The 25,569-nt window shown below is 40.7% G+C and overlaps 2 protein-coding genes across 6 annotated transcripts; both read right to left on the bottom strand.

Moving 5' to 3' along the window:
• Positions 1-1,038: 1,038 nt before the first annotated feature.
• Positions 1,039-22,156, bottom strand: hycc1 (hyccin PI4KA lipid kinase complex subunit 1). Of its 5 annotated transcripts, none has more exons than XM_085148155.1 (12): positions 21,977-22,156; positions 21,612-21,670; positions 11,536-11,617; positions 10,767-10,868; positions 10,205-10,384; positions 9,289-9,369; positions 9,094-9,209; positions 8,313-8,408; positions 7,503-7,619; positions 7,068-7,155; positions 4,806-4,968; positions 1,039-2,055 (listed from the first exon to the last, which is right to left on the bottom strand). In XM_085148155.1, exons 3-12 carry the CDS (start codon positions 11,584-11,586, stop codon positions 1,544-1,546), a joined length of 1,506 nt encoding a protein of 501 aa, XP_085004281.1. In that variant the 5' UTR covers positions 11,587-11,617; positions 21,612-21,670; positions 21,977-22,156; the 3' UTR covers positions 1,039-1,543. The 5 variants fall into 5 exon arrangements, with proteins under 5 accessions (XP_085004281.1, XP_085004280.1, XP_085004282.1 ...); XM_085148158.1 differs by lacking the exon at positions 21,612-21,670 and adding an exon at positions 3,354-3,694 and having other exon boundaries at positions 1,917-2,055; positions 21,977-22,154; XM_085148157.1 differs by lacking the exon at positions 21,612-21,670 and adding an exon at positions 3,354-3,697 and having other exon boundaries at positions 1,917-2,055; positions 21,977-22,153.
• Positions 22,157-23,520: 1,364 nt separating this feature from the next.
• Positions 23,521-25,528, bottom strand: LOC146493392 (uncharacterized). The gene is made up of 4 exons (XM_085148162.1): positions 25,277-25,528; positions 24,878-24,959; positions 24,541-24,762; positions 23,521-24,450 (listed from the first exon to the last, which is right to left on the bottom strand). The coding sequence occupies exons 1-4, from the start codon at positions 25,328-25,330 to the stop codon at positions 24,053-24,055; spliced, it is 756 nt and encodes a 251-aa protein (XP_085004288.1). The 5' UTR covers positions 25,331-25,528; the 3' UTR covers positions 23,521-24,052.
• Between the last annotated feature and the right edge of the window lie 41 nt (positions 25,529-25,569).

Below are 25,569 nucleotides of genomic sequence, written 5' to 3'. Positions count from 1 at the left end.
AACAGTATGATGTACAACAACAGCTTACCCGTTCACATTCTGTTAAACCACACACAGAAAAACATGATTATTGTCCCACCACGCTACAGACACACAGCTCTAGTATACAGACAACAGACTACAAGTTTGCTTGAGGGTCGAGCAGCATGAACGCTTGATTTAAGACATCAAAATTAGCTGATGGTTGGAGTTTTTATTCATTTGCTGGTACAAGAGAATATCACCATGTCTTGTGCAGTGATGAACGACAAGAGGAGACACAGGAAACACGTCACTAAAGCACTACAAACAGCTGGAATGGTGAGTGGATCACAGGACGGGATAGATGCCCTGTTGCTTCAGACGATCTTCCACAGTTGAGGTTGAGTCAGCAGAACTTTACTGTGAAGTACCAAATTCTTTAATTACTTTGGAACCTTTAAAAAAAGAGCAACAAAGCATTTTTCTCTTACAGGGAAAGACAATGTTTGAGAGTCAAAACTTTCTCATGAATAAGAAAATACCAGCGCTGAAAAACACAACTCATTTGTTCTTCCATGTGCAAAATTTAATACTTAAATCACACACACGCACGCACGCACACACGCACACACAGCCATCATCCATTAAAAACCCAAATCCTCTTTGTCTTCGTTTTAAATTTTTGCCATCAAATACACAGCAGTTCAGGAAGGAGCGAGGGGGGTGGGAGGTTGGTGGGGCAGGGGTAATATTGCTTCTCCATCTTTAATGAGAAAACTGTGTGATTGTAAACATAAAGACTAGATTCTTATCATACTGTTTGATTTTTAATGTTTTAGTTGTAGGTTTTTTGTTTCTCTTTAGGAAGAATAAAGCACAGGCATAACTTCTGATAAGTGCCAACAGAAGGAATATTCAGTAAACAGCCCAAAATATAAAAAACACTGAATAGAACAGTTTTGTATTGCTATGGGAAGGGATCCATTATTATCATCATCATTATTATTTTTTATAAAAGTAGTAGAAACAGTGTTCCAACTAGGAGAATCAACTATTTCACTTCATCAATCAGCAGCCTTTTTATTTAAAAACAGTTGTACGTACAGATAAAGTCAACGCACACACACTCACTCACTCACAAACATGCTCGCGCACTCAACACGTGCCCTTTAACAAACCTGGGCGGTAAGGATGGATGTATGGAAAAGCCATGCAGAGGGCAACAAATACAGATTAGATCACTTTTGAAGTACTTTTCCACATAGTTTCTTAGTGATGTTGAATGTTGAACAAGCACGCTCGTTTACGACCACAGTTATGTCCAGGTCATGAGCGCACTGCTAAAAGTCAGACAAAGCTGGAAGCGGCGTCCTCGACGCCTCTGACTGCGCTCGGCATTTCACAGCACAGAGAGTTAAAGATACCGGGGGGGGGGGGAGATAAAATTAAAAAAAATGGAGTGACAAGGGGGAAACAGCTGGAGTCTTTCTTTTGCAGTCAACTGCAGTTAGCATGGCTTGGAGTTCCAGGTCACAGGTATGGGGTCACAGGATCAGACATGAGTCAAGAGTCACACTTGAGTTCAAAGGTCAGAGCCGAGATGAACGCTAATGCTGGGGGAGCGCTGTGTGTGATTTGGCGCTGGACTCAAGTACGCCAAGCCTTCCTCCTGCAGGCTGCAGGAGTAGCGGCCGGCTTCGGAGGCGGTGTGGTTGCTTGAGGGAGGGGCATTGCCGCTGGCCACGTGCTCAAAGGAGCGTGAGAAAACGGCGCTGGCGGTGCGCGTCAGGCTGGTGAGGGCACCCGCTTTGGGCACCGATTGGCTGGAAGTGAGCGTTAGCCGCTTGACAGACAGCTCTGCGTTCTCGCTGGCGGCCCGGCCCGGCATTAGAGGGCCCGCCTCCTTGTCCTTGCTGGCCCGCCCGCCAAGCCGACACTTCTTCATGGCTTTGGCCCCCAGGTTCAATGTTGTGACGCTGTTGCTGATAGTGATGGTGGGTGGGGTCATGTCAGGCCCCGCGCCACCTGGCCAAACCCCTTCATCCACCTCCGAAATATCCATCAGCTCATCCGGGGAACCCAGATCCACTGCGTCTGTGAGATAGACAGGGGGAAATGAAACAAGAGAAACATGAGAAAACGGCACACGTGTCAAAAGTGAAGAATCTCATCTGTCATCCAGTCTAATCTAATCAATCCTTTAGAGGCTTGTGTTTGAATTTTGCACAATATCATGCTGCTGGATGACAGAGGAGGTCCATCACTGTCCAGCAGGTGGCGACCTCACACTGCAATCTTTCACCACCTGACCAGAAACAGTAAGTCCGGGTACAGTACACAGGTTAAGAGACCCAGCAGCTCTGTGAGACAACAGTCAGTAATTTAGTGGCAGAGGAGTGCATGTTTGATCCCAAAAGCAGGAAAGGACAGCATCTAAGAGCAAAGCCTATGAAAGACCATGAAGGGAAAGTAAGGGAAGCAAACCAAGGCCCACCCTAAATATTTTTTCTCTCTTCACCAACTCTAAATACACAAGAAAACTTTTCCTGTTTTCTTGAATTCATGCATCCACAACTGTGTGTGAGCTTCCAACCACCTTCACATTCGCAAACACACATTTCTAATCTGATGCTACCACTGTAACAAACACCAGAACAGCTGAAAAACAGACAGATAGGCAGGTCTTGTTACACTTACAGTCTTTCGTGCTCAGATTTAACCTCTTCAAAACAAATATGCACTCATTGGATTCTAAATTTAAATATGGCGAAAGCACATAATTCAAGACCAACGTATCGTTTCTCAGTTCCTACCTACCAGTCAGAAGGAAGTAATCTGTGACCAGGTGCAACCTGGGGTAATGTGTCAAGGCAAACAGACCAAGAAGGTCTCTGATAACTGCGGCGAAAACACAGGAGTTTCCTCGATATGCTAACAAAGATATCTAGGTCTTTTTATTCAAGGTCATCATGACTTATCAGTGAGTATAGGCTTTTGGGGTGACCTTCACTGATCAGGAAAGTCTCATTTTAACACCGTTACTATTCCCCTCTTTGATTAATGCTCTGCTTTTAATGTCATCAACTCGCTCATCATAAGCAAATGTCATTCCTTTGACTTTAATGCATTTTTTATTAGGCTATTGATCTGTTATTCAGTGGCATCTTAAATAATTCATTTGCTCTTTAGAAATTCCAGCAGGAGATCTTTATGAAGAAGCTTTAGCCACAAAGGAGAGAGTAAAAATGAATGATGCTTAATAGACAGATGAGAGGAGCAGCGCAGTGAGAGGAGGGTAGAACCCAACGCAAACAGGTACAGGGGGGAGAAAGAAAAAAAAAAAAAAAAGACATCATGCAGCTTTTTTAGACCACACCCCCACAATTGGTTACCTAGGTTACCCCATGAGTGGGGCAAGGGGAAGGAGGGGCAGGACCTTAGTACTGGTTCCTCCCTGTGGAGGCTGACCCAGACCCCTCATTCTCCACCATTCGCCTCACAGACTTCTGCCTCCTGACCTCCAGACGTATGCTGGAGTCATGACCTCGGGGGTCCATGCTGACCTCAGAGGTGGCACCCATCATGTCGCCGTCTGTCGGGGAACGGCCATCGGGGCGTGGCCGCAGGGAGTCCCCGTTGGGCATTCGATCACCGCTCACGCCCGTTACATTGATCTCTGGGATGGCCACGCCCCCCACCGCAGCTTCACCGTCTACACACACCTCCTGGTTCTCTGCTGGTGGGTGGGTGCATGGACGGGGTAGTGAAACAATACACAAACATATAGACACATGCACGCACATGCACATTTCATGCAGAGGTACATGAAAAACAAAAAAAAAGGTTGCCAAAAATAAATAAATTTAAAAAAAAAAAAAGAAAAAAAAAAAAATCACAGACACAACAGAAAAAAAAAACAGAGACAAACAGGTAATCAATGTAATGGCAGAAAAATAAAAATAAAAAGCAAATCATAGTGATCAGAACATAACACATGGTCAACGTACATGCTAAATGGGAGTGAATAAGAACACAGCACTTAAATGAAATAATACTGTTCATAGATCACTGTGCATCCTCGCAAATAAATGAATACTTAATACTGTTTTCCTCCATCATCTGCTCATAACAAAAGCTTTATATATAAACTCACAAAAGTAGGATCTGTGACAGAAAAAGCAGGCGTTAGGCTCAATGTGAAACCTACTTATTAAACTAGCTCAAGGCTGTAATTTACCCAGATGTAGCTACACTGGGAAAAGAGAGCAGCCCTCTCCTAATTCTGCACCACAAAGAGGCTGCCATCATTTACTCTAGAGGGTAATGGAAGTCCGATTCATTTGTTCTGTGGTCATTATAATATTTATAAAAGTCTTCGGCACAAGGCTGAAACTGCACAAAAGACAAGCACACACACATTTTCCACCAGTATCCTACTTTAAAAACACACTACTTGCACTCTGATCTGATTTATGTGGCATGCTGAATCTGTCTGCCTGGCAGGCTGTTCTGTCCCTGTGCTGCCAGCATCTCAAGAGTATTCTCAGAAATCAGACAGGAAGCGGTGGTTTTCAATGAGCAGATTCTAAGATGGAGAGGGACGGCACTAGTTAGAAAGCTGAGGATGGGCAATCTATGATCTTGAGGGGCTCCATGAGGGATGACAACAACACGTCGACTGTCACACAGTGAAAAAGGGGAAAGCGCACGATGAGATCTAAACCTCTTGCTCTCTCCTTTGGTGTTAAATTCGTTGGTTTCACCTTTTTCTTTTTAAAACATGAGAGAAGCGTGTAGGAACTCTTGTTTGGTAAGTTTGCGTTAGGCCTGTGTATGCGTCTCACCATGTCTCTTCCAGCGGTGTCCCCTGATCGAGAGGGAGGTAACAGCGTTGCGGGAGATCCTTGAGGAGGTAGGTGTGATCTCCACCTGAATACTCCGCGCACCCTCCTTATTGTTGCTTTTCAGTGCTGCACTGTGCAGTGATGACTTAATGGCGTTACCCACCTGGAGATAACAAGAATCACACATTTACTGCTTCACAGTTCAGTCTATTACTCTGTAACACATTTTAGGAGAAAGACATTGAGCCTTAGATCATGGGGGTTCTCAAAGTTTTGATGACTGAGTGCATAGTTCAAGAAGCCAGCACACAGATGAAGGCCACACTTCATCACTTGGGTGATGAAGTGTGGCTTGTGACTTGTGTGACTTGGGTGAAATTATGCACCCATCAAGATGGAAAAATAACTCCAAAACCAATAATTTTATTATAGTTTTTAATTTAAATGTAATTATAGTTCAATTGATTCCAATTCTGCCAGAAAGCTTCCTTAGCTGCACAGCAGATGTCGTTATATTATCACAATCATCTAACGATGTAATAAAGTTCATAGACAAACTACAGCCTGTTGTCTATGTTTGCTCTTTTAGGTTTCAAAGTTCAAGTTTTATTTTTAGGTAATGTTTAAAATTTCTGGGTTTAAAGAGAGTTATGGTTTATGAAGGCAATGGTAAATTTATGTCCCAGTTCATGGTTAACCATTAGTCAGACACCTGTTACACTTCACACCAGCTGTATTCAGAAATATTTTATTTTTTTTAAATTAAAAAAAAAAAAAAGTTTATGCCCCAACGTCTTTACACACGCTAATCTTAGTATGAAGCGAACTTAGACTGATGGAAGAATACAGCAGTCTCATGTTGCATTCAGGCTCAGGTGGCATAAAATTTTAAAAGTGTTTACTATAATTATGTTTTTATGCAAGATCAAGTGCCAAGGATTTACTGTGCACTGCCAAATTTAGAGTTTTTAAGCTAAGTTACAAAGCTGTCGATATTATAGGTGTATGCTATTTTACAGCTCCAAAAATTACAGAAAGTTTCTACTTTCATTTCCATTTCTGTTTTTTCTTATTGGGCACAATACCAAATACCAAAAAAATAAAACAGTACTAATGTATAGCAAGCACAACTTAGGATGTACACACACTGAGCCTTCAATTGGGCTGATAGCTGATGTTGATACTAACGTAGTCTACCTAACATAATAATAATAATAGTAATAATAATAGATCAGTTTTAAGTATTTCACTTAGCCAACAAAAACCTGATGTGAAACAGGAGAAGCTCTGTTCCTGATCACCAATATCAGCCAACATATGATATTCAGACACTATGTCAGAGCATCCCTGCTTCAACTACATTAGAAAATTGACCCCATCAACCAAGCACAGGATGGACATGAAGTACACGCTGATGTTCTGTCAAGTGGCTAATCCAACAACATCTCATCAATAATTTCACTTGCACATAGTAGACATGCAAGAATTAAGTAACGGAAGAAGCTAAATAAAAAAGAAGGAAAACAAAGCCTTGTGTTTCACACTGAAATGGATTTCACAAGTCTTTATACAATAATCTTTGTTCCTAGTGCTCCTCACGGGGCACTTGCACTAATAATCTCCTAACAGCCGAGCACGTAACACACGACAGAAAGACTCATAATCACAACACAACATGTCTTTTGTCTGTGAGGCTTCGGCACACTGGTCTCAGGAGGGACACGCCACCACGTCACGCTAAGCTAGCAGCCACCTGGTGTATTCCACTTGCAACACAGAAACCGACAACACAAAATTGACACTTTAAACTTTCCACAGTATCACATGTGCAACTCCTTTACACAGGAAAAAATAAACCATCACCACTGTTACTAATATGAGTGTAAATGCTGTTTGTTTTGATTGTTGTGAAGGAGCACACCTTGAACTGTATAGTAATACTGTAAGTGCGGGTTCAATCCTCTACTCTCTGGGCCGCAAGGATTATAGCTTAACGGAGCAGAGTGGAAAGCATGTAAATAATCTCGTGGGATTACACTCTGCTTGCACTCTCTGACTGACACACACACACACACACACACACACACACACACACACACACACACACCAAGACAATGCCGTATACTGTGCCGTGCATGAAACAAAACCAGAGGCCAGCATGTGCACAACCATCACATGCTCTCCCCTCTCTCTTACAATTAAAGACACAGACACACACTTAGAGGAGGTGTGATAGTGGCAGAAAAATATCATTGCACCCACCAACAGGGCTTCGGGGAACAACTCTAGCTGGGCTCGATACAGAACGTCATCCAGTGCTTTGGATCCCAGGTCAACTTCACCATTACACCTACACAGGGGCAGAAATGTGCGCACACATGCACACACACACAGTTTGTTAGTCTAAAACAGATTAAGGGACTATTGTTATTATCATTTTATTTTAATCTAACATGCTGAAATAAGTACAATTTAAAGAAATTAGCTGAGACAACAGAAAAGATTGTAATTACGTTTTCACATCACTTATAAAATGTAAGCTTGGAACATAAACTGTCTGCACTAATTATCTTAACGAGTATCAGGAGCTTCCTGTACCCAATTTCTGTGGAATCTTTTTATCAACGCAACTTGAACTTTGACATTGTGACGCCATGAGAACTTTCACTGTGTGCTGCCGTGTGCGTTTGTACTCACAAGGCGTAGTGGATCCCTGTGATGAGCTGAACCAGGAACTCTGATGTGACTGTGAGCCGTGTGTTAATGCCTTTGTACCGCCGCATCTGTTGCCGTGGGTAACCACAAATACACACCCTGGTAGATAACCAATAAAAACACATTAGAGAGGCTTAGATGAGTAAGAACGGAAGCAGAGAAACCACTCCAGTGGGCCACTTAGCTGCAGCACCATTAAAGCCATTTACTTAACTGTGTGGTGAGCTGAGCTGATGTGAAACTCACCAAGCAAGATTCTAAGTTAAACCACACCCACACCCCCACACACCATGCATCTAACAAGCTTCAGAGGAGTCAAAAAGCATGAGGTAACACCTGTATATTAGAAGCTTTATGCATTGTACAGCGCTGCTAACACAGCAAACAGTTAGGCAGAAATCGAGGCCGATGACTTCTCTTTAGCTCAGTGCTCAGCAGACCAATGCTCAGATTACTGAGCTGGGTGGGATGTGTGTACACTGCAGCTCTTTGCCAAATAGCAATATCTTGGCTCTCTCTGGCAGCAAAGTCTATAAGAGGATCAGATAAGCAGCAACTTGCAAACGTGTGTGTGTATGTGTGTGCGCGCCTGTGCGGTTGTGTGTGCGCGCATGCGTGTGTGGGTGTGTTTGTAAGTTGCCTCCATAAAATATTACCTAGAACTTCAGCAACACAAGCTATAAAGTTGGAAAGCAGTTTGCGTCTGTGTCTAGCCCTCAAGTTAAGTGACCCACAAATGCTACAAATGCTAATGCTTGTGGGCGTGTGTGTGTTTATGTGTATACATTTTACCTGGAGCTGAGCTGGCAGAGGGACTGCAGGGAGTTGGAGGACATGTAGCTGAGAGCGGCGTTGTAGCAAAGCAGGAGGAAGGTCAGCACCTCAAATCTCAATAACACAAACAAACCCTTGAAATGGCACGTTACGTAAGACACACCAAAATCTTAAAACCTGAAATCCCATCTGTACAGAACAGGAGGGTTACTAAAGCAAGAAGTACCATTAGGATAACAAGAACCAAAACATTCAAAATATTTCTGTGGGATCTTTAAATGCACCACTTTTTTGTCTAATAAGAATTCTCCAACTGGAAAACAAGCAATTTGTTAAACTAACTCAAAATTAAAAATGGTTAAGGCAGAGGACGTTCAGTTCAGGCCAACATGGCCGCCAGTCTTTCATCTCAGAATAATTTAAGAAACCCTAATGGCAATATAACAAGTTTAAATGTAACAAGGCAGAGACAACTGCCACAGGCCACAGCTGAAGCTACCCTAAAATAAAAATTAAAAAAAACATGGCAGCAGCTTAATTCCCCATCAGTACACAAGTCATCATGAATCTGTTTTAGCCAGTTTGTTATTAAAGGTAATATGTCCTTTTTAGGCTATAATACAAAGCATGCATTCACAAATGAATAAGTAAAAGTACCTTTTTTGATCAGATTTTCCATCTTCCTTTATGTGCATTCTTATTTTGTTAATTAGCTGGTGTTTGCTGCCACTTTGAAAATGAACAGACTGACATCCTGCTACAGGTAAAGCACATTTTAAAACCAACATGACTGTCTTACCTGTTCTGTGCTGTGAAGGTTTCTCTCTGGAGGTGAGGCCCGCTGTACACCACTCTGCTCAGCCCATGGTTAGCTAGAGCTCCTTCGGTAAGGGCCATGGAGCCAATAGTTGAAGGCTAGAGGTGGATACAGTTTATGTAAGTACATCTCTGCAGAAACAACCCTGGCACAACTTTGAATGGAGGACACACTCACCTCATGGTAAACTGAGGGTTTGGAGAGGGAAGGGACGGTAAAAGATAACACCTTACTCTGTCCATCCTTATCAACTATTTCCTGTGAAAGAGAAAGACAGGAAGAGGGAAAACTTATGTGGGCGAAAGCAAAAATAAAAAAGCCCTTTTTTCGTCTGCGTCTGCCCTCAAACCTCTAAAGAGCGTGTGCTGATCTCTTTGAGCACAGTCATCCGCTATGTGTGGGTGGCTGTGTATAAACCTGAGGGTCTCATTTCCCTACTGACACTTTGTTGGTGTGCACTCATATGTATGCATGCGTGCTCACACAGGCACAAACCCCGGGGTTTTGGTGTCCCTCTATGTGCATGTTAATGTCAAACAGATTAATGGGAACCAGCCAGTACGCTGAGTGACAGCTGACCTATTCTGGTATTCAGAGAGGAAGTGAGGAGACAGTGGACTTTGCTGATAGATCACTCGGAGCTGAAAAGGATGAAATACAACTCAACAAACTTAATCACTTCTAATGCTCCCATCTATCTGCAAATAAAAAAGGCATTTGCAAGGTGCTGTCCATCAGTGTATATGTGCAAAGTCACTGTTTCCACCACTCCTCCCCCGTATTTCCTGTCACAGCTGTCTAGCAAGGCAGAAAGGGCAGAAAGTAATCTTTCAAAACTCATGACGCAGATCCCTGAAATAGTTGAGCAGTTAAGTCCTCTTCGTTGGCAAATTGCACGATAATTTCCACTTGGTAAGGATCAAGGACTTTTCTAGTGTTTTTCCTTACTGTGCACTTAAAACACTAGATACATTTTATTGCCGTCAACCAGAGCAGTTCGCCTCCAGTAAAAAATAAATAAAACCGATCACCTGTGAGCTTCATCTCTGCAACTAAAAAACAACTGCAACAAGTGCTTCACCCTCTCCCTCACCAGGTTGTAAATGCCTAGCAGCAGGGCCTCGATGCAGCCGGAGGTGTGGGGGTCTCTGGCTGCGCTGACGGACAGGAGGCTCCACAGGAGCTCTGGCAGGAACTGTAGCGTGAAACGCTGCAGCTGCGGCTCACCGCTCCGGTAAAACTCAAACAACTGGTGACACACTGGCTCTAGTAACTGCATGGGACACATATCCAAAAGAGAAAAAACACATGGCATACAATTAGGCCACAACATTTAAAATAAAAAATAAAGTAAAAATCACGAGACAAGAACAGCCAACTCATTTGCAACAAATTTTGCAACTAGCATCTACGGTTCAACGGTAAGATCAGGGTATAAACACAGCACTGCTTGAAGGACGCAGTGTGTTTGCAAATCTGACAAATCCATAAACACAAGATTATCAAGCCTGAGCAAAAACATAACAATAACAAAAACAAAGCAGGTAAATGGTCGGACTGAACACATGACTAAAAACTAAGTACTGGTTAAAGGTTGGGTGGTTAGACCTTTACAATCTAATTTTCAAGTTAATAAAAGATTTATATCTACATACGTCACTGTAGTTCTCTCTGATGACCTTGTAGAGTGCAGGGACCAGGGCACCTTTGTCTTTTAGTGAGGCAGCATAGGTGGAGACGGCACTGTCAGGAAGCGTCTGAAACACATATGTAACCAGCTCAAGTTTAACATGCTACACATTTAGGTCTTACAGCATTTCAGTTTGAAAAGTAAACACTGAAAAGACAAACACAAATTCATATTATTTACACTGATTTGCAAAAAAAGCAAAAAAAAAAAAAAAAGAAAAGAAAAAAGAATATATCATTTGTTTGTTTTTTTTTAATAAAATCTGCCATTTAGCAGCAAAGCAGACTAATAGTCTGGTTTTGCTGCTTCTGAAATGACGTTTTAATAGCAGTGAAATCCTGCAGAGATCCTGACAGCTTCTTTAACCACAATCACTGTCTGTCACACTGAGCTGGCTATATTAGGAGGTCAACTTTACAGACATGACAGCAGATTGGTCCTCACACATTCACACAGGAGAAGAAAAAAAAAAATCTTATCTGCTCCTTCATTAATATTCGTCACTAAGCCGCAGCTCTAGTACTGGTCACCTAACAGCAAATGCTCATATTTGAGTAGAGCGTGCAATTTTCTGGTAGCGAAGCACTTCAGAGTGCGTTTGTTTATGTGTGAAATAAATCCTGTCAATAATAAGAAGCAGAGTATGTACTGCATACAGATCACCGGTAAATGGCTTTTTTAGTATTTTTTCCCCTGCCCAAACAAACACTTTCATACAGAAAATAAAGCTTTACCTTAAATTCTGACAGCCATTCCTCCACCACTCCTTGGTCCATAGCCAACATGTTCCTTCATCTGCAGTGGAGTTACCTCTACCTAAAATAAATAAATAAATAGATAATAAAAAGGAAAAAAAGAAAAAGAAACAATGATTAAAAAAAACAAAAACACAAACTCTGCATAATAAATGTTAACATTTATGACAGCAAATATACAGAACACATACAAACAGTCCACACTTGAACAAAGCTCCACTAAATCTATCAGCCTTCTTTTTTATTTTTGGTAACTTTCAGAAAAGAAATAAATAAATTCTGTACACATCAAACAGTAAGTCTCTCCTTCTCGCTCACTGCTCTCCAGACGCACACCTCTGCAGGCGCCGCCTTCTCAACTTAGGCTTACAAATCGAAAAAAATAAATAAATAAAAATCATAAATCACCCACACAGAGAAACCTGGCTGGCTTCTCTTTTTCAAGCACTGACGAGAATAAGAAATATGGCACGGCTGAATGCAGATACTTGCTGAACAGGCGCTACAGTTTATATGTCCATAAACAGACAGACAGAGAGGCTCCTCTCCTACTTCAGCTGACATTTTCATGATGCAATGAAATCTCTGCTTCCTCCATTCCTGTTTGTTATTTTTGATATCGGTTCCAGTCCATCACAGTATTCACACTCTCTGCTCACCCTGTACGCCATGCATGTGGCTTCTTTTCTATTGAAACTCCAATGGCACCTTTTCTTTCTTCACTTATTGCTTCCTTTGTTGTCATTTTAATTCTCACTTTGTTGAGAAACAGTATCAGATGGCTCCTACTGCACACTCCTATTTGTTGCCTTTTCATCCTTTATGCCCTGCAGTCACTTGCAGAAACTTGTAGAAAAATGAAAAAGACAGTTTAACCGCAATTCTAAATCTACTGCAGTTTGGGTGTAATTAAAAACGCAGTATTATTTGCTCACTCAATTTCACAAATTTTACTTACGTTTAATTAAAAAAAAAAAAAAAAAAAAGTGTATAAGACTCCTTAAGGTGTGTATGTACACACACACACACACACACACACACTAAACTATAAGTTCTTAATCATCTTGCATAAACAAGACATTTTATAAATGTAACAACTTTGCTTTTATATCAACAAGACTGCAGCCACGCTAACAGCTATGGGAACATACACTTCACATCAAAGCTGGCTGTTGTCTTCATGATGTCACCCATTTAAAGTCTTGTTGTGACTTGTTAAGCTGACCAGTTTCGTAATTAGCATTGTGGTGTATTCAAACTGTATATTACAACCAAGGGATGGATCTGACTGAGAAGCTGAGGAAAGTGCATGCTTATACAGTAGGAACTGGTTAATTGTTAGTTTTACTATAAATTAGATCCTTTTTTTTGTTTGTTTTTTAAAATCACTGGCATTGTTGTTCACACACACACTAAACCCACATCCATCCTGCACAGTCTATGCAATTAGACCCTGACTAATAGAAGACTAAAATCAATATCTGCCAATTAAAAATTTGATAAATCAGCAGATATTTTTTCCTCTTTACACATGAACCATAAAAACATTTGTTATGTGCTGCTAGTTAAGAGTCTGTATGAAAAAAATATGAGAATGAAGTTTAAAAAATAAACTTATTTTGTTGTCACAAATTTGTCTAGCCTCTGCCCAACTCTGTTCAGATCAGCAGGTTTGTGGCATTCCAAACGTGTGCTGCCAAACAGGGAAGTCACCGAATGCCCTGGTGGACAAACTATTCAACATAAGCACTCAAAACATTGTTAATTACATGTGTCTTCTTTACTTTGAATTTTCATTTATTGGCTAGTCTAAATGCTGATGCCCTATTATCAACAAATACATAGTATTCACTGATATATCTGTAGGGCTTTGTAAGTGAAAAGTCATGGAATTCAATTCAACAGTCAGTTGCTTCAAGACCCTCCAATAATAGAGAAAATCCCAACAATGAGATAGCCCCATTGAGCAAGCACTTGGTGACAGTGGGAAGGAAAAACTCAATTTTAACAATGACCATTAATGTGATGGAAATCCCTGCTGCAGTTTCCTAATGAACCAATAGTGAGAGTCTGCCTAACACCATCCTCTTTAGAGGCATCTGCATGAATCGCATTTTTAAATATTTACTTCTTAAATGTCACATTTTTTTTGTATCACTGGAGCAACACATATGTACATGTTGACGACCCCTTAACCAAATCTACAGTGTGACTATCACTGTAAGACCATGGCAGGCCAGATACCACCTCTGTGCCTCTCTGATGAATCCTGTGTTTTCAGTGAATGGTGCCTGCGTTGTGTGCGCACCCTGAGACTGCAAGTACAAGGCTAAATTGACTGTTGAATGCAGACTCAAATTCCATGTTTGGTATGTCTGGTGAAAGAGGCTGAGGAAAAAGAAAAACAGGGAAGGAAAGAGTCCTTTTATGCTCATACCCGTCACACAGAAAAATGTGCTAAAATTTGGTGCAGGGAAGATAGCATATTTTCAATTTAACACTACTCCAATGTTTCACTTCTTAGATGAAAAGATACACAAGCGGTTATTAAAAATGTCTTTACTTTCACCTCAGGTAGAAGGCTGGCTTTGAAAGGTAACATTACGCAACATATTCTGTTAAAGAAAATACTCTTTAAAATGAATACAAAACCCACATTCTATAGATTATTGGACAGATATTAATCAGAAAATCTCCCAAGAAGCACAAATAGCATAAAATGGTAATTAAAAAAAAATAGTTATTTGATTTTTGTGCCTTCCTTTCCCTGTCCCTCTTTTACCCATCCACTTATCCTCCCACACATCATTTCTCTTTCCTCGTCCTCTCTGCCTCCAGATGCCTTTTTCATCCATTCAAATGCTTCTTTTTGTATTACTTCAGTGCTTGGTCCCTTCATGGCAGCCAGGTGTCTATTTATGGACTCCACCAATGACAGGAATGACAAGGGGGGAGGGGAGCCAGTGACTCATAAAATGTGGAAGGATTATAACGCAGAATAGCCTCCATTTACAGAAATTAGTCCTTTGTGGTAGCCTGTTGTTTTGCTCTTTAACACTGATGAGGACAACGAGGACAGCCAGCATATGCTGTTTAATGGCAGACTAACTTGAGTAACAAAATAAAGAGTGTGATTAGATTGAGGATGAGTCAGACTTGTCAGAGGACTTCTTCCTCCTCCTACAGAATCACTTTTAACCCAACTACTGTGTCCACACTGGCGTCTGGGGCATGTCATCTGCATCATATGGCTCCAGAAAAAGACACGTGAAAGCTACAATCACCAGCTGCCAGCCTTGCCGCCTATCTATGTGATATATTTTCCTTCAATCCCAGCAGCAGGAAGAAACTGCAGTGACAAAGTCTGATGCATGGTCAGTAACAAGATACACAGAAAGAATAATCATGTAGAGACAATGGAAAATGGTTAAGAGTCAAATTAGCTCAACATTGAAGGATACACGCAATTAAGTAATACTAAGAGGAAGAAGTCAGACCACCCTTAATATGCAGATTATTCTTATCATTGAAACCACATCAATAAATATGTCTAATAACCAGTTAGAAATGGAGAACAGAGGCCATTTATAATTTCCAAAGAGCCAAATAAGGAAGTGGCCAGCTCAACTTACAAGTAGCCTTCGCAGAAACATGTGACAGAAACTGTTACAAAACAAGAGGCTGGAAAAAAAACATGAATGAATAACATGTTCAAATCAACACCCAGGTCGATTTTTTTTTTCAGTCAAATGACGCATCAGTCATACATTGTTAATCTTTTCAACTTTATGACTCACGTAGTTCAAGATAGGATCAGCATACCAAGGATTCATGGACGCGCCAGGTGAACATTGGCATCAGCTGATATCGGCCTTGTTGATCACCATTTTTCTGTTGCGTCTGTGTCATTTAACCAGTGTGATGAAGACGTGACAGGCCTTTAATTTAGTTATTTCATAAACTGTATATGAAAGACCTTTTCAAGCTCCCTTTGTCTGGTTTTTTTTTTTTCGTTTTTGTTTTTTTAAACTCTGTGGTTTAAAATCCTCCCTGTGCTTCTCTCATCTTCATGCACAAATGTGAACATGGGCCATGTTCACAACATGGCTTATTATTTCTTGCCATTTTATAACAGTGATCCAGAAATCTACAGTACAGTATCAGTCACAAAATATGCCTGCTCCTGTAGTTAGCAATCACAATTTACAAAATAATTATCATACTGTATTCAATAAGATGTGAAACTAGCTACTGAGACCACTGACTCATCATGGAAATGTCTATTAAAGTCATAGATCAAGGGAGAAGTAGGGTAGGTTTTTCAAAGACATCTGTACAATATTAGAACCTAAAAGACATTGTTTTTTTAAAGACTGATGCTAATATCTTATGACTTTTTAAAAAAAAAAGTAATACAAACATATGGGGTTTTTTTTGTTTGAAATCACCTTTCTTCAACTGCAAATTATGTTCTTTAAGTTAAACTTTGTCAATATTCATTTTATTCTGTAAGATAAAGTTATCGTACTTATTTTTTGGTTTGTCTGTTGTTTGCTGCCAAATGAGATTGTCAGAAATACCAACATTTTACTAAATCAATCTGATATCATGCAAATAAATGGGGTAAAGATGGCAATTTCATGCAATTTCTCTGATAATGTAACAATTAATTATGATAAATCATCAGAAATCAGACATATGTTGCTGTCTGCATAGGCAGACATTGATATTTAACGATTACATTTGTGCTCAACAACCTTAATGTTCTATAGGAATACAGTCAGAATGCAACCAGCTGACAGTCCCTTCGAGTTGTGCTCACTGACAAAGACTCATTCAGACTAATAACAACATGTTGGATATCCATCTGCATTTATACATCAGACAGCAATTATTTTCAAACCTTAAACAAACAATCTCTCTGAGAGTGATTTTAGTCAATCCAAGTCAGACAGCAACTGTTTGCAGAAAGGTTGCCTTCTATCAGCCAAGCTACAATGACAAGAAAATGAAATATTTAATATATTTCTTTTTTTTTTTTTTAATATAACATTTTTTTTGTAGAACATGCAAGTGGACCATCGTTATTACCGTATTTTTCGGACTATAAGGCACTCTTAAAAGCCTTTAATTTTCTCAAAAATTGACAGTGCACCTTATAATCTGGTGGGCTTTATGTATGGATTCTGTTTTGCTTACTGGCCTCAAACCGATTTTATGTGGTACACAGCGCTCAAAAATCTGTCAAAAAATGTTTTAGTACAACTTTGGTAAGCTACAAAGCTGCACCACTTGATGGATTGTCGGAGCATTGCGGCTACCGTAGTCAAGAGCCTCACGGAGTAATACGTACTGCGCTTCAACATAATATAACCGTATTGTATGTGTATAAGGACTCCAAAATGGCACCTGTTAAGAGACATGCGTATGAAGCGGATTTTAAACCCAAGGCTATCAGTCACGCAGTAAAACATGGGAAGAGAGCAGCTGTGAGAGAATTCAGCATTAATGAGTCAATGGTACAGAAGTGGAGGAAGCAAGAAGAATGAGTTGAGTAAAGTTAGACTTATCTGACTGCTTTATTTTGCTTAATACGCCTTATAATCCCGTGCACCTTATGGTCCGAAAGATACGTATTTGACTTATTTATTTGGCACTGTGGAGTTTCATGTTGCAAAGCACCTCTTTTTAACTTTTGTGGATATTATACATGGTTATGCTCAGGATATGTCAGCCCATTTCCACTGGAAATGCCTTTTGGTTAAACTGTCAGCAAGGAATTTCCATTTGCACCGTAACATTTTTATACAGCTTTAATGCACATAAAAACAGCTGCTTGTTTAACTGAAAATAAATTAATGGGGTTTTTTTGCACTAATAAAGTTGTGGAGTTGTAAAGTATTTTGTCTTGCATCAATTTTTATCATTATCGCAAATTTTCAAATATATATCGTGATAAATATTTTTTCCACATAAGTGGTAGTGGATGTGAAACGCTCATAAGCTCTGGATAACCGTTTACTCAACACAAACTGCAACAGGTCGGAGAATATAAGGAAAAACAAAAACAAAGACAAGATTGTTTTTCTAGCTGCAAGGAGGTTGCCATCTTATCTTTTGGTCATGTGACTGAGCTATTACCTGGGTCTAAATTAGGAGGTAGCTTTGTCAAGTTAAGTGTGTTGGCTTTTCAGCTGAGCTGACTTAATGCAACTTTGCTTGGCTAATGTTATCTCAGGATGGTTGGCATTCTTGGGCATTCTTAGAGTAATTTTATTTATTTTATAAAATATTGATATTTGATGTCCCTTTATCGATATAATATTGCAAAGCAACATATAATACTATGCTATAGCGACGCACACGCACAGATATAATGATAACTCAATCTGAAACTACGTTGAAACTACAAGAGACAGAGATGCACACAGCACATAATCACCTGTTTCAAAGACTTCTAGCCTCTATTGACAAACTGCAGGCAGACTCAATCATCTGGTGGAGGAAAATAGAAATGTAATTGTCTTGGGAGTACACTATTGAGCATAATTATGTCATTAAGCAGGTGTTTACCTTCCATCTAGGTCTGGGTAACTTGTTAGTGGTCTCTGTGTCATTACAGGCTCCCTAATCAAGACAGAAATCAATACAAACTGGAGGGAGCACCCTTGAACAAAAATGATGCAGTAGCTGATGAGTTTTCTCTGTTTAACTCAATCACACTGACCAGTAAACACATGAATAAACCAGCGTCAAAGATAAGGCGGCAGAGCAGGCTTGACAAGCAACAGCAACAAATCGATGATGTGCTAAAGAAGTAGATGTGAGATAAAGGGAGAAGAGTTGCAGATGGGCAGTCCAGGAAGATAAATAGAGCAGAAATCAATGACTAAATTAAAAGCGGGATAGTGATATCTATGATTCGGTATGAAAGAAATCCCAAGGGGTGGATAACTCAAGACAAGTGCGACACCAGGGTGCACTAGAAGCACATTCAGAGAGCAGACACCTCTGATCTAACATTAGTAATTTAAAATATTACTCTGTGACAACAATGTTCATAACAACATTACAATACTTTCTCAAATGGAAATGTGGGGGCACAGCAATGGATTCTTTGCAAACTGACTGACTAAAAATAATATACCCAGTGAAAGTTTTCTCACTAAGCTTCATAAGAAACAGCTAGATTTTACTCAGTCATGCCAACTGCCAAACTTCCTTGGTGGGGGTTATAAAAGCAGAGATTTCATCAGGGGTCGATGTTTGTTGCCCCTGGCAACCTCTCAGCCTCTGAGAAACACATGAGATAAGGAATGATACTGTCACACATACATACACAGCTACGTCCCTTTGACCTAGACGAGCTCAAGGAATATCCTACATGTTAAGTAGTTTAACCACAGAGTTTTGCAAAAAGCTGACAGAGCCAGCTACATGGCAGAAAGCAGCAGAGGATGTGTCATAGATTGTACAAGTGTGCCTGTGCAAGTGTGTTTATTCAAAGTCTGGTTTGACAAAACCTGTTCCTGTGAGCTAGCAGAAGTTGACAGCTCATTCCCTGTGATTTTTACACCTACACTACTGTCTTGAACTAACAAACACACACACACGAACACACACTGGGCTCCCAGTCTAAATGAGCTTATTTGTGACTCCTCCTTCCAAGGACTTCTTTCAAAACAAAGGCTTTGAGTTTACATTTCTAATCCTTGCTGTGAGCTTGATGATCTTACAGCGCTGATGCACAACACCTGAGGCAGACATACAATAGCCCAGTATTTCCTTCACATGGTTTCATACAAAAGCCACATTTAAAAGAACACACACACACAATACCTGTCTGGGAGAGCTGGAGCAGAGAGAGTGAGAGAGAGAGTGATGAAGCATGTCCAAGTGTGAGAATGAATTAGGTTGACACCCACACACATGTATACATATCTGCCTGTTGATTACATCATTTCCCATTACACACATACTTCGGAATCGGAACCTCCTTTTTTTTTTTTCCTTCTTTTTTTTTGTGGAGGAAGTTGTTTAGGCCAATGGGAGTGGACGTTTAAATGGAAGGGAGAAGAAAAGAGAATGACGAAGCGGTTGGTTTTAAGAGTGACTGAGCTGCCCCAGCTGCTTTTTCCTGTGGTACAGGGTTTAGTTACAGAAACTGCTGCATGGAAAAACAATGAGAATCCTACTTACACTGCTACACCAAGGAAGAAAAGCTAAAGGAATGAAAGACAACTATAAAAATGAATGTAATAAAGTAAAATAAAACCTACAGTAGCAAATTACCCACACCTGACTACAGATACACTTTAACTGTTATACTAAGCAACTAGTATCAAAAAGAGGAACTAAAAAACAAGACTGTTTAACCTGAACAGAAACAGAAGTTATTAAGGAACTACTGTAATCTACACTGTGGTTTGTAAAAGCAAAGTTAAAGGCAGGGTTGTGCAACTGTGGTCAAAAAAGGGGAAGACAGGAAACAGCCTCCATCATGCCCAGAGCTCACAGTTTGACCCCACCTCCCGCTAAGAGTATTTTACACCATTCAGAAGACTTTAACATTTTATTTTGACATCTCTCTTCAGTTTATATCACTTCTTTTTTACACTGTCTGTTGGCATCTTCTTTATTTGGACTACCTTAACTCTGTTGCATCACTGACTCCCACCTTGCTCTCCCCCTAAAGTCTTCTTCAATAGGTTTTGTGTAGCTTTGGGGGAAAGGGGATAGGCGGGGGTCTGTTTTTCTGCTTCTATTTTCTTTCATGCGTGCAAACATATAGCTGAGGACTGCCGGTAGCTAAGTAGAAATGACAACAGAGTCTGTGGTTTGCGTGTGGTTTTCACTGCTAAGGGAGACAGAGAGAGAGACCCAACAGCGAGGAATCCTCTTATAGCAGCCTACGCTCTCCTCTCTTGCCTCTAAGCTAGTGATGTATCCCTCATCTTGCCCCTCCAATTCTCCATCCTCCTGCAGCAAGTGATTAAAATAAGGGTTTTGTTTTTCCTTTCATTTTTAACACTTTCTTTTCTTTCCCCACCACATGCTTTGTTTCAGCTCATCCTGTTACAGTTAGGCAACTCATTTGTAGCCTCCTGCATAAAATTAGCTTGATTTTCAAGGTTTCTTGTGGAGTTAAAGTGCTACAGGTAATGGCATTTATAAGTACAGAATACAGCTTAACCCATGCCATGCATGTGTGTGCAAAAGATACAGAATAAAAAAAAAAATGGAAGAGACTGCAACAGTTTTCAACGCTCAAATTGCCAGAACATTTCATGAGCCCTCTGACACGGACGACCGTCCATGATGCCAGATGACAGCAGAGCCTGTACGATCTTTCTGCTCCATGACCTGCTGTGCTTCATTGTCAAAAAGCATTAAGAGCCCTAAGACACTTGCAGCCATGGATGCCACACATTAACAAGCCTGAACACACACACACAGACCCACCCAAATGACATTACACTGACAGGGCACCCAACCAACAAACCCTAGGCACAGCCTCCACCTAAAGTCAAAGGTAAACACACAAACACACATATGGTAAGCAAAGGACAACAATGAATTAAACGCTAAAACAAAAACTGCCACAACAGCAGAAGCCTTTTTTTTTTTTTTGCGAAGGTCACAGAGAAGTAAAACAAGCAGCTTTAAACTTCTGAGAGCACGTACTCGCAAGGCTCTGTGGCTTCACACCAGCCCCCCTATACAGGAAGCCCCAGAACAGGATGAGTGGTGTGGAGAAAAGCTGCATCACATGACAGCTATTAGAAAAATCCCAACAACGCATTATCCAATATGCCCGTCTGTGGTGGTTTCTCTTCCCCTGTCACGAACACAAATCACCTGAGGAATAACAAGTGCACACACCTGCACACAGCTGTTACCAAACAGGATAAAGACAGGTACAAAGTCTGCCTCCACGACTGATGGGACAGAAGCAAAATGGTAGCAAAGAATATGTCGTTACTATGATAAGTTGGAAAGCCCCCCCGCCTGCTGTGTCATATCAAATTATTTAGTTGATTTAAGTAGGATCCTACCTGTTCCTGGGCGCTGCTATCCAGCTAGTCTCACACCCTCAACACTGGTTATACACCTTCTGTTTAAAAAAAAAAAAAAAAAAAAAAAAAAAAAAAAAGCCAAAACACCCCGAGAATTTCTGTCCCGGTGAACTGTTAGCTCAATGGAAAAAATTACATTAGCTTTTTCCCGCCGTTCACTTCAGAGCATTTTTTTAGCCCGTATGAGCCAGAGACCTAAAATTAATCCCGAGCCGTCACACTCTCTCTATATCGCCTTGCTGAATGACTTCGAGCTGTCACTACGGTTGCTTACAGATTAGCTAGTTAGCTGGATCAGCTAAGGGGCGACTCTAGGCAAACTGAGGAAGTTGCTGTTTACTTACTGGCATGCTATCTGTCAGCTTCCTGCTATCACCGTCCTCTGTCGTTCCGCTAGGACGAGTAAACGGCTATCACTTTGCTACTCCATAAATCTCCTCAATAATTCAACAACATCACCTCCTTCCATCTTCATTACTTTCTCCACTCAGACTACCTTTTAGAGAAGAGGACGCGCTCTACACTGAATGCCAGGCTTCTCAGCCAATAAGAGAGAAGTATATAATCCAATTGCCGCACGCCCAACTAAACCATCCAATCAAATTAGACACGAGGACCGCAAGTTAATAATTTCCACGATCACGGTAGGTTGTCCCAGTCAGTCACCGCTCTCTAACAGCCAAGTGATTTGTCAAATCTGCTGTTAATGAACATTGGTATGTATAAGAAACGTACAGTTTGCAGGATATTAATTATCGATTTAGATTATTTACTAAAAATACGAATGTTAATGAGTAAACTATAAAAATATCCAGTTACCATATTTCACTAAAACTGGGTCCACGGCCTATATTCAAGATTTTCCTCTATTTGATCCTCGTTCTTTTTATTTGCCGATTATTTTCATAAAAAAGGAAGTGTTGGTGTTGCTTCTCTTTTACATCACACTTTACACCTAATTAATCCAAAGCCAAAGACAGAAACACTGCTCCAAAACTGTCCCTCTCTGGTAAACAATACCATGTGACAATAGCCTTTAGAACAATGGATTTTTGGAAATTAATTATCAACATGGCATATGACCATGTGTTGGTGGGCTTTTAGGTTAATAACAGTGGGAAAGCTGCGGTTTTTAATCAGTTAATAGAAGTCTGTATATTGAAACAGTAAAACATCCCACGCACAATCACGACAAACCCCCAGTTTAGTTTTCAGCTGCTGTTGCAGTGAGCTTTCATGTCATATCATCTCAGCTCTGTCATGTCTGGGAAACATACCAGGCATGAAGTTTGCAATCTGTTAAAGCAGAGTCCAGGCAGAGGTGTGGGAAAGCTTCGCAGAAATCAGTGAACCTATTCTGGTAAAAGTCACACACACACACAAAGTAGTGGCACGTTTATAAATTTAATTCTGGAGTTCAGACAAGCTTTGTCATTGCGGTGCTATTTCTAAAAGTCTGATGAGTATGTAACGATGAGCGGTTGTTAGATAAAAGTGAAGCGGCATTGCCCCCTAATGTTGGCTAGTGAAATTACATGTATTCGGGAAAGAAGGGCACTGTGCTCATTTTCAACTACACAAGTTGCCAATTCCACAGGCACCCATACATCCTCATACCACCAGAGATGCAGACTTTTGAACTGAGCACTGGTAACAATTGTCTCTTTAGTCCAGAGGATGGAGCTTCCCTGTTTTTGATTTGATTTGTCTGACCACATTGCCTCAGTCCAGGTTAAGTGCCTCAGGGAAGACAGCAGGGTTTTTTGATCATGTTCACATATGGCTTCTTCTTCGCATGATACGCCTTTAACTTAAATTTGTGAATGACATGGCAACGCATGTTTACAGACAATAATTTCTAGAAGTGTTTCATGAGCCCATGTAGTGATTTCCATGACAGGACTGTACGTTTAATCCTGTGCATTCAGATTTTCAGCCTTGTCTCTTGTGCACAGAGATTTGTCCAGATTCTCTGAAACCTTTGATGGCATTATGCACTGTAGATACACAGATATATTAAAAGTCTTCACAATTTACATTGAAGAACATCATCAAAGCTAAATCTAGAATATAAAAAAATTCTAAAATGGAATATTTAACACAGTTTGAAGCTTGAGCTTTTGGCTTTTACACAGTTACACACATCCAGAGTTCATTATTAGAACCTTAAGCCAGGTTAAGTATGAGCATCTACCACTCTAACAATACATATGACAGAATGTAATGATGCAAAATAAAATAAAAAAAACACTTTAAACCTATTTAAAGTGTTAGAATACATTTCTATTATAATCAAATAATAAAAGGAGATATGACAGTCTTGATACAATTGGTGGGGATATTTATGGAGATAACCCATGGAAATGCTGTACTTCTGCATTGTTGTCGGTTAAAACAAAACTTTTAGAAAGGTATGTGCACTACAGTTGAGCCCCTGCTATCTGTGCAGCCTCAGTGAGAACTGCCGTGGCCTGTTGTCTGTATCCTTGAGACAACTCTTTGGCCCTCCTCACTTCCCTCATGTTCTCCTCCAGGTTCTCACTAACTCTCCCTTGTTCTTGGTAAGTTTCTGCTGCCTTCTTCACTTGCTCAGCCATTTTATCATGGCTACGGAGCAACCAGCCGATAAGCTCTTGAAGGGTGGTCCCCTTTGAAATGGTCATCCTGGTGCTGTCAGAAGCACCCTTCAGTTCGTTCTGAGCCCTCTGCAGACGTGGAGGAAGCGGTTTCCCCTCACCTGCGCCCTCAGACCACACAGGAACCGCACTGAGGAAGAAGTCGTAGCCCTTCATCTTCAGAGAGACCTGGTATGTTGGTTCTGGAAGTACATGAGTTTAAAAAAAAAATGGGGGAGGGAGTGAAGCATCAGCTACCATGTAGCGTGTGTTAAAAAGTATGTGTCACTCACCCTGCTCCTCTCTAATCTTCCCCAAACACTGAACAAAAGCGAGGGTGTCATCATGGGAACAGTCACAGCTCTGCTGGAGGTTTCTTATATGCTGCACCATGGCCTCGTAGCCTTCCTGCTGCTTGTTGAAGGTCTCAGCCATCTCCAAAAACCTCTGATCGAGCTCTGGCACGCACACTCGCCTCATCACCAGCCGTCCAATCCGTCTCACAGTCTGTGCATCTGAGTAGAAAAAGAAAGAAAGAAAGAAAGGTAGTAGTAACACAGCAAGAAAAACAGGTGGATCAAATTCATCTGTCATTTTTATAAGTATTAAAAAAAGACTGAGATGACTTGCCGCTTTGCGCTGATGAACGGCTCAGCCTGGCGGATTCAGCACTATTGACTTCAGAGCGTCGGGGATCCAGGAGAGGCCGTCTCTGAAACAGCGAAAGTTGGTTTTATTTACATAGTGTTTTTTCTTTTCTTCTTCCTGTGCCACAAATATTAGGCATATTTGATCATGTGTACCAGTGCAATGATGTGATCATAAACTCAGCTTCAATATTATAATAATTATGTTTCAAATCCCCAACAAAAGTAGATTATTAGGTGAAGACCCAGTAATGCTACATTACAGCAGTTAAGAGGATCCCATCATATTACTTGCAATGGAAAAATCGAGCGAAGCGAAGCTGTATAGTTTCCTTGCTAAACACGCTCTTATAAAGACGCCATAAAACCCAGAAACACATACCTCATTGTTGTTGGAGTTATCGCCAAAGAAGCAGCAACAGCATAAACGGAACATTTTCTGCGGCTCTGTGGCCTCTCAGTTTGTTTTCAGGTCACTTATTTCTAACAAGGCAATTGTAGTCCGCATTCTCCGTGACGTCAGCGTCATGAGAGTCGAGGAAAGAAAAGCTTCCTGGTTTTGTATTTTACATTGCTGTACAGATAAGAATGCAACAGGTGCAACGACAGGTGAGCTATTACAGCGCATGCGCTTTGCGGCGCTTTGCATGCCGCAAAGCTGAAGCAGCTTTGATA

This window comes from Neolamprologus multifasciatus, chromosome 22 (assembly GCF_963576455.1).
Source record: "Neolamprologus multifasciatus chromosome 22, fNeoMul1.2, whole genome shotgun sequence".
NCBI lineage: Eukaryota > Metazoa > Chordata > Actinopteri > Cichliformes > Cichlidae > Neolamprologus > Neolamprologus multifasciatus.
This window is presented reverse-complemented; position numbering and strand designations above follow the sequence as displayed.

Bases quoted from the DNA above. Each gene is read 5' to 3' on its own strand.
- hycc1 (XM_085148155.1), bottom strand. From the start codon at position 11,586: ATGTTGGCTATGGACCAAGGAGTGGTGGAGGAATGGCTGTCAGAATTT. The intron at 9,210-9,288 runs GTGAGTGTGTCC...ATCCACCTCTAG, and splicing joins AACCCTCAGTTTACCATGAG to CCTTCAACTATTGGCTCCAT. The intron at 4,969-7,067 runs GTGGGTGCAATG...TGTTATCTCCAG, and splicing joins TGTTCCCCGAAGCCCTGTTG to GTGGGTAACGCCATTAAGTC.
- LOC146493392 (XM_085148162.1), bottom strand. From the start codon at position 25,330: ATGTTCCGTTTATGCTGTTGCTGCTTCTTTGGCGATAACTCCAACAAC. The intron at 24,960-25,276 runs GTATGTGTTTCT...TCGCTGTTTCAG, and splicing joins ATAACTCCAACAACAATGAG to AGACGGCCTCTCCTGGATCC. The intron at 24,763-24,877 runs GCAAGTCATCTC...TTTTCTACTCAG, and splicing joins CCGTTCATCAGCGCAAAGCG to ATGCACAGACTGTGAGACGG.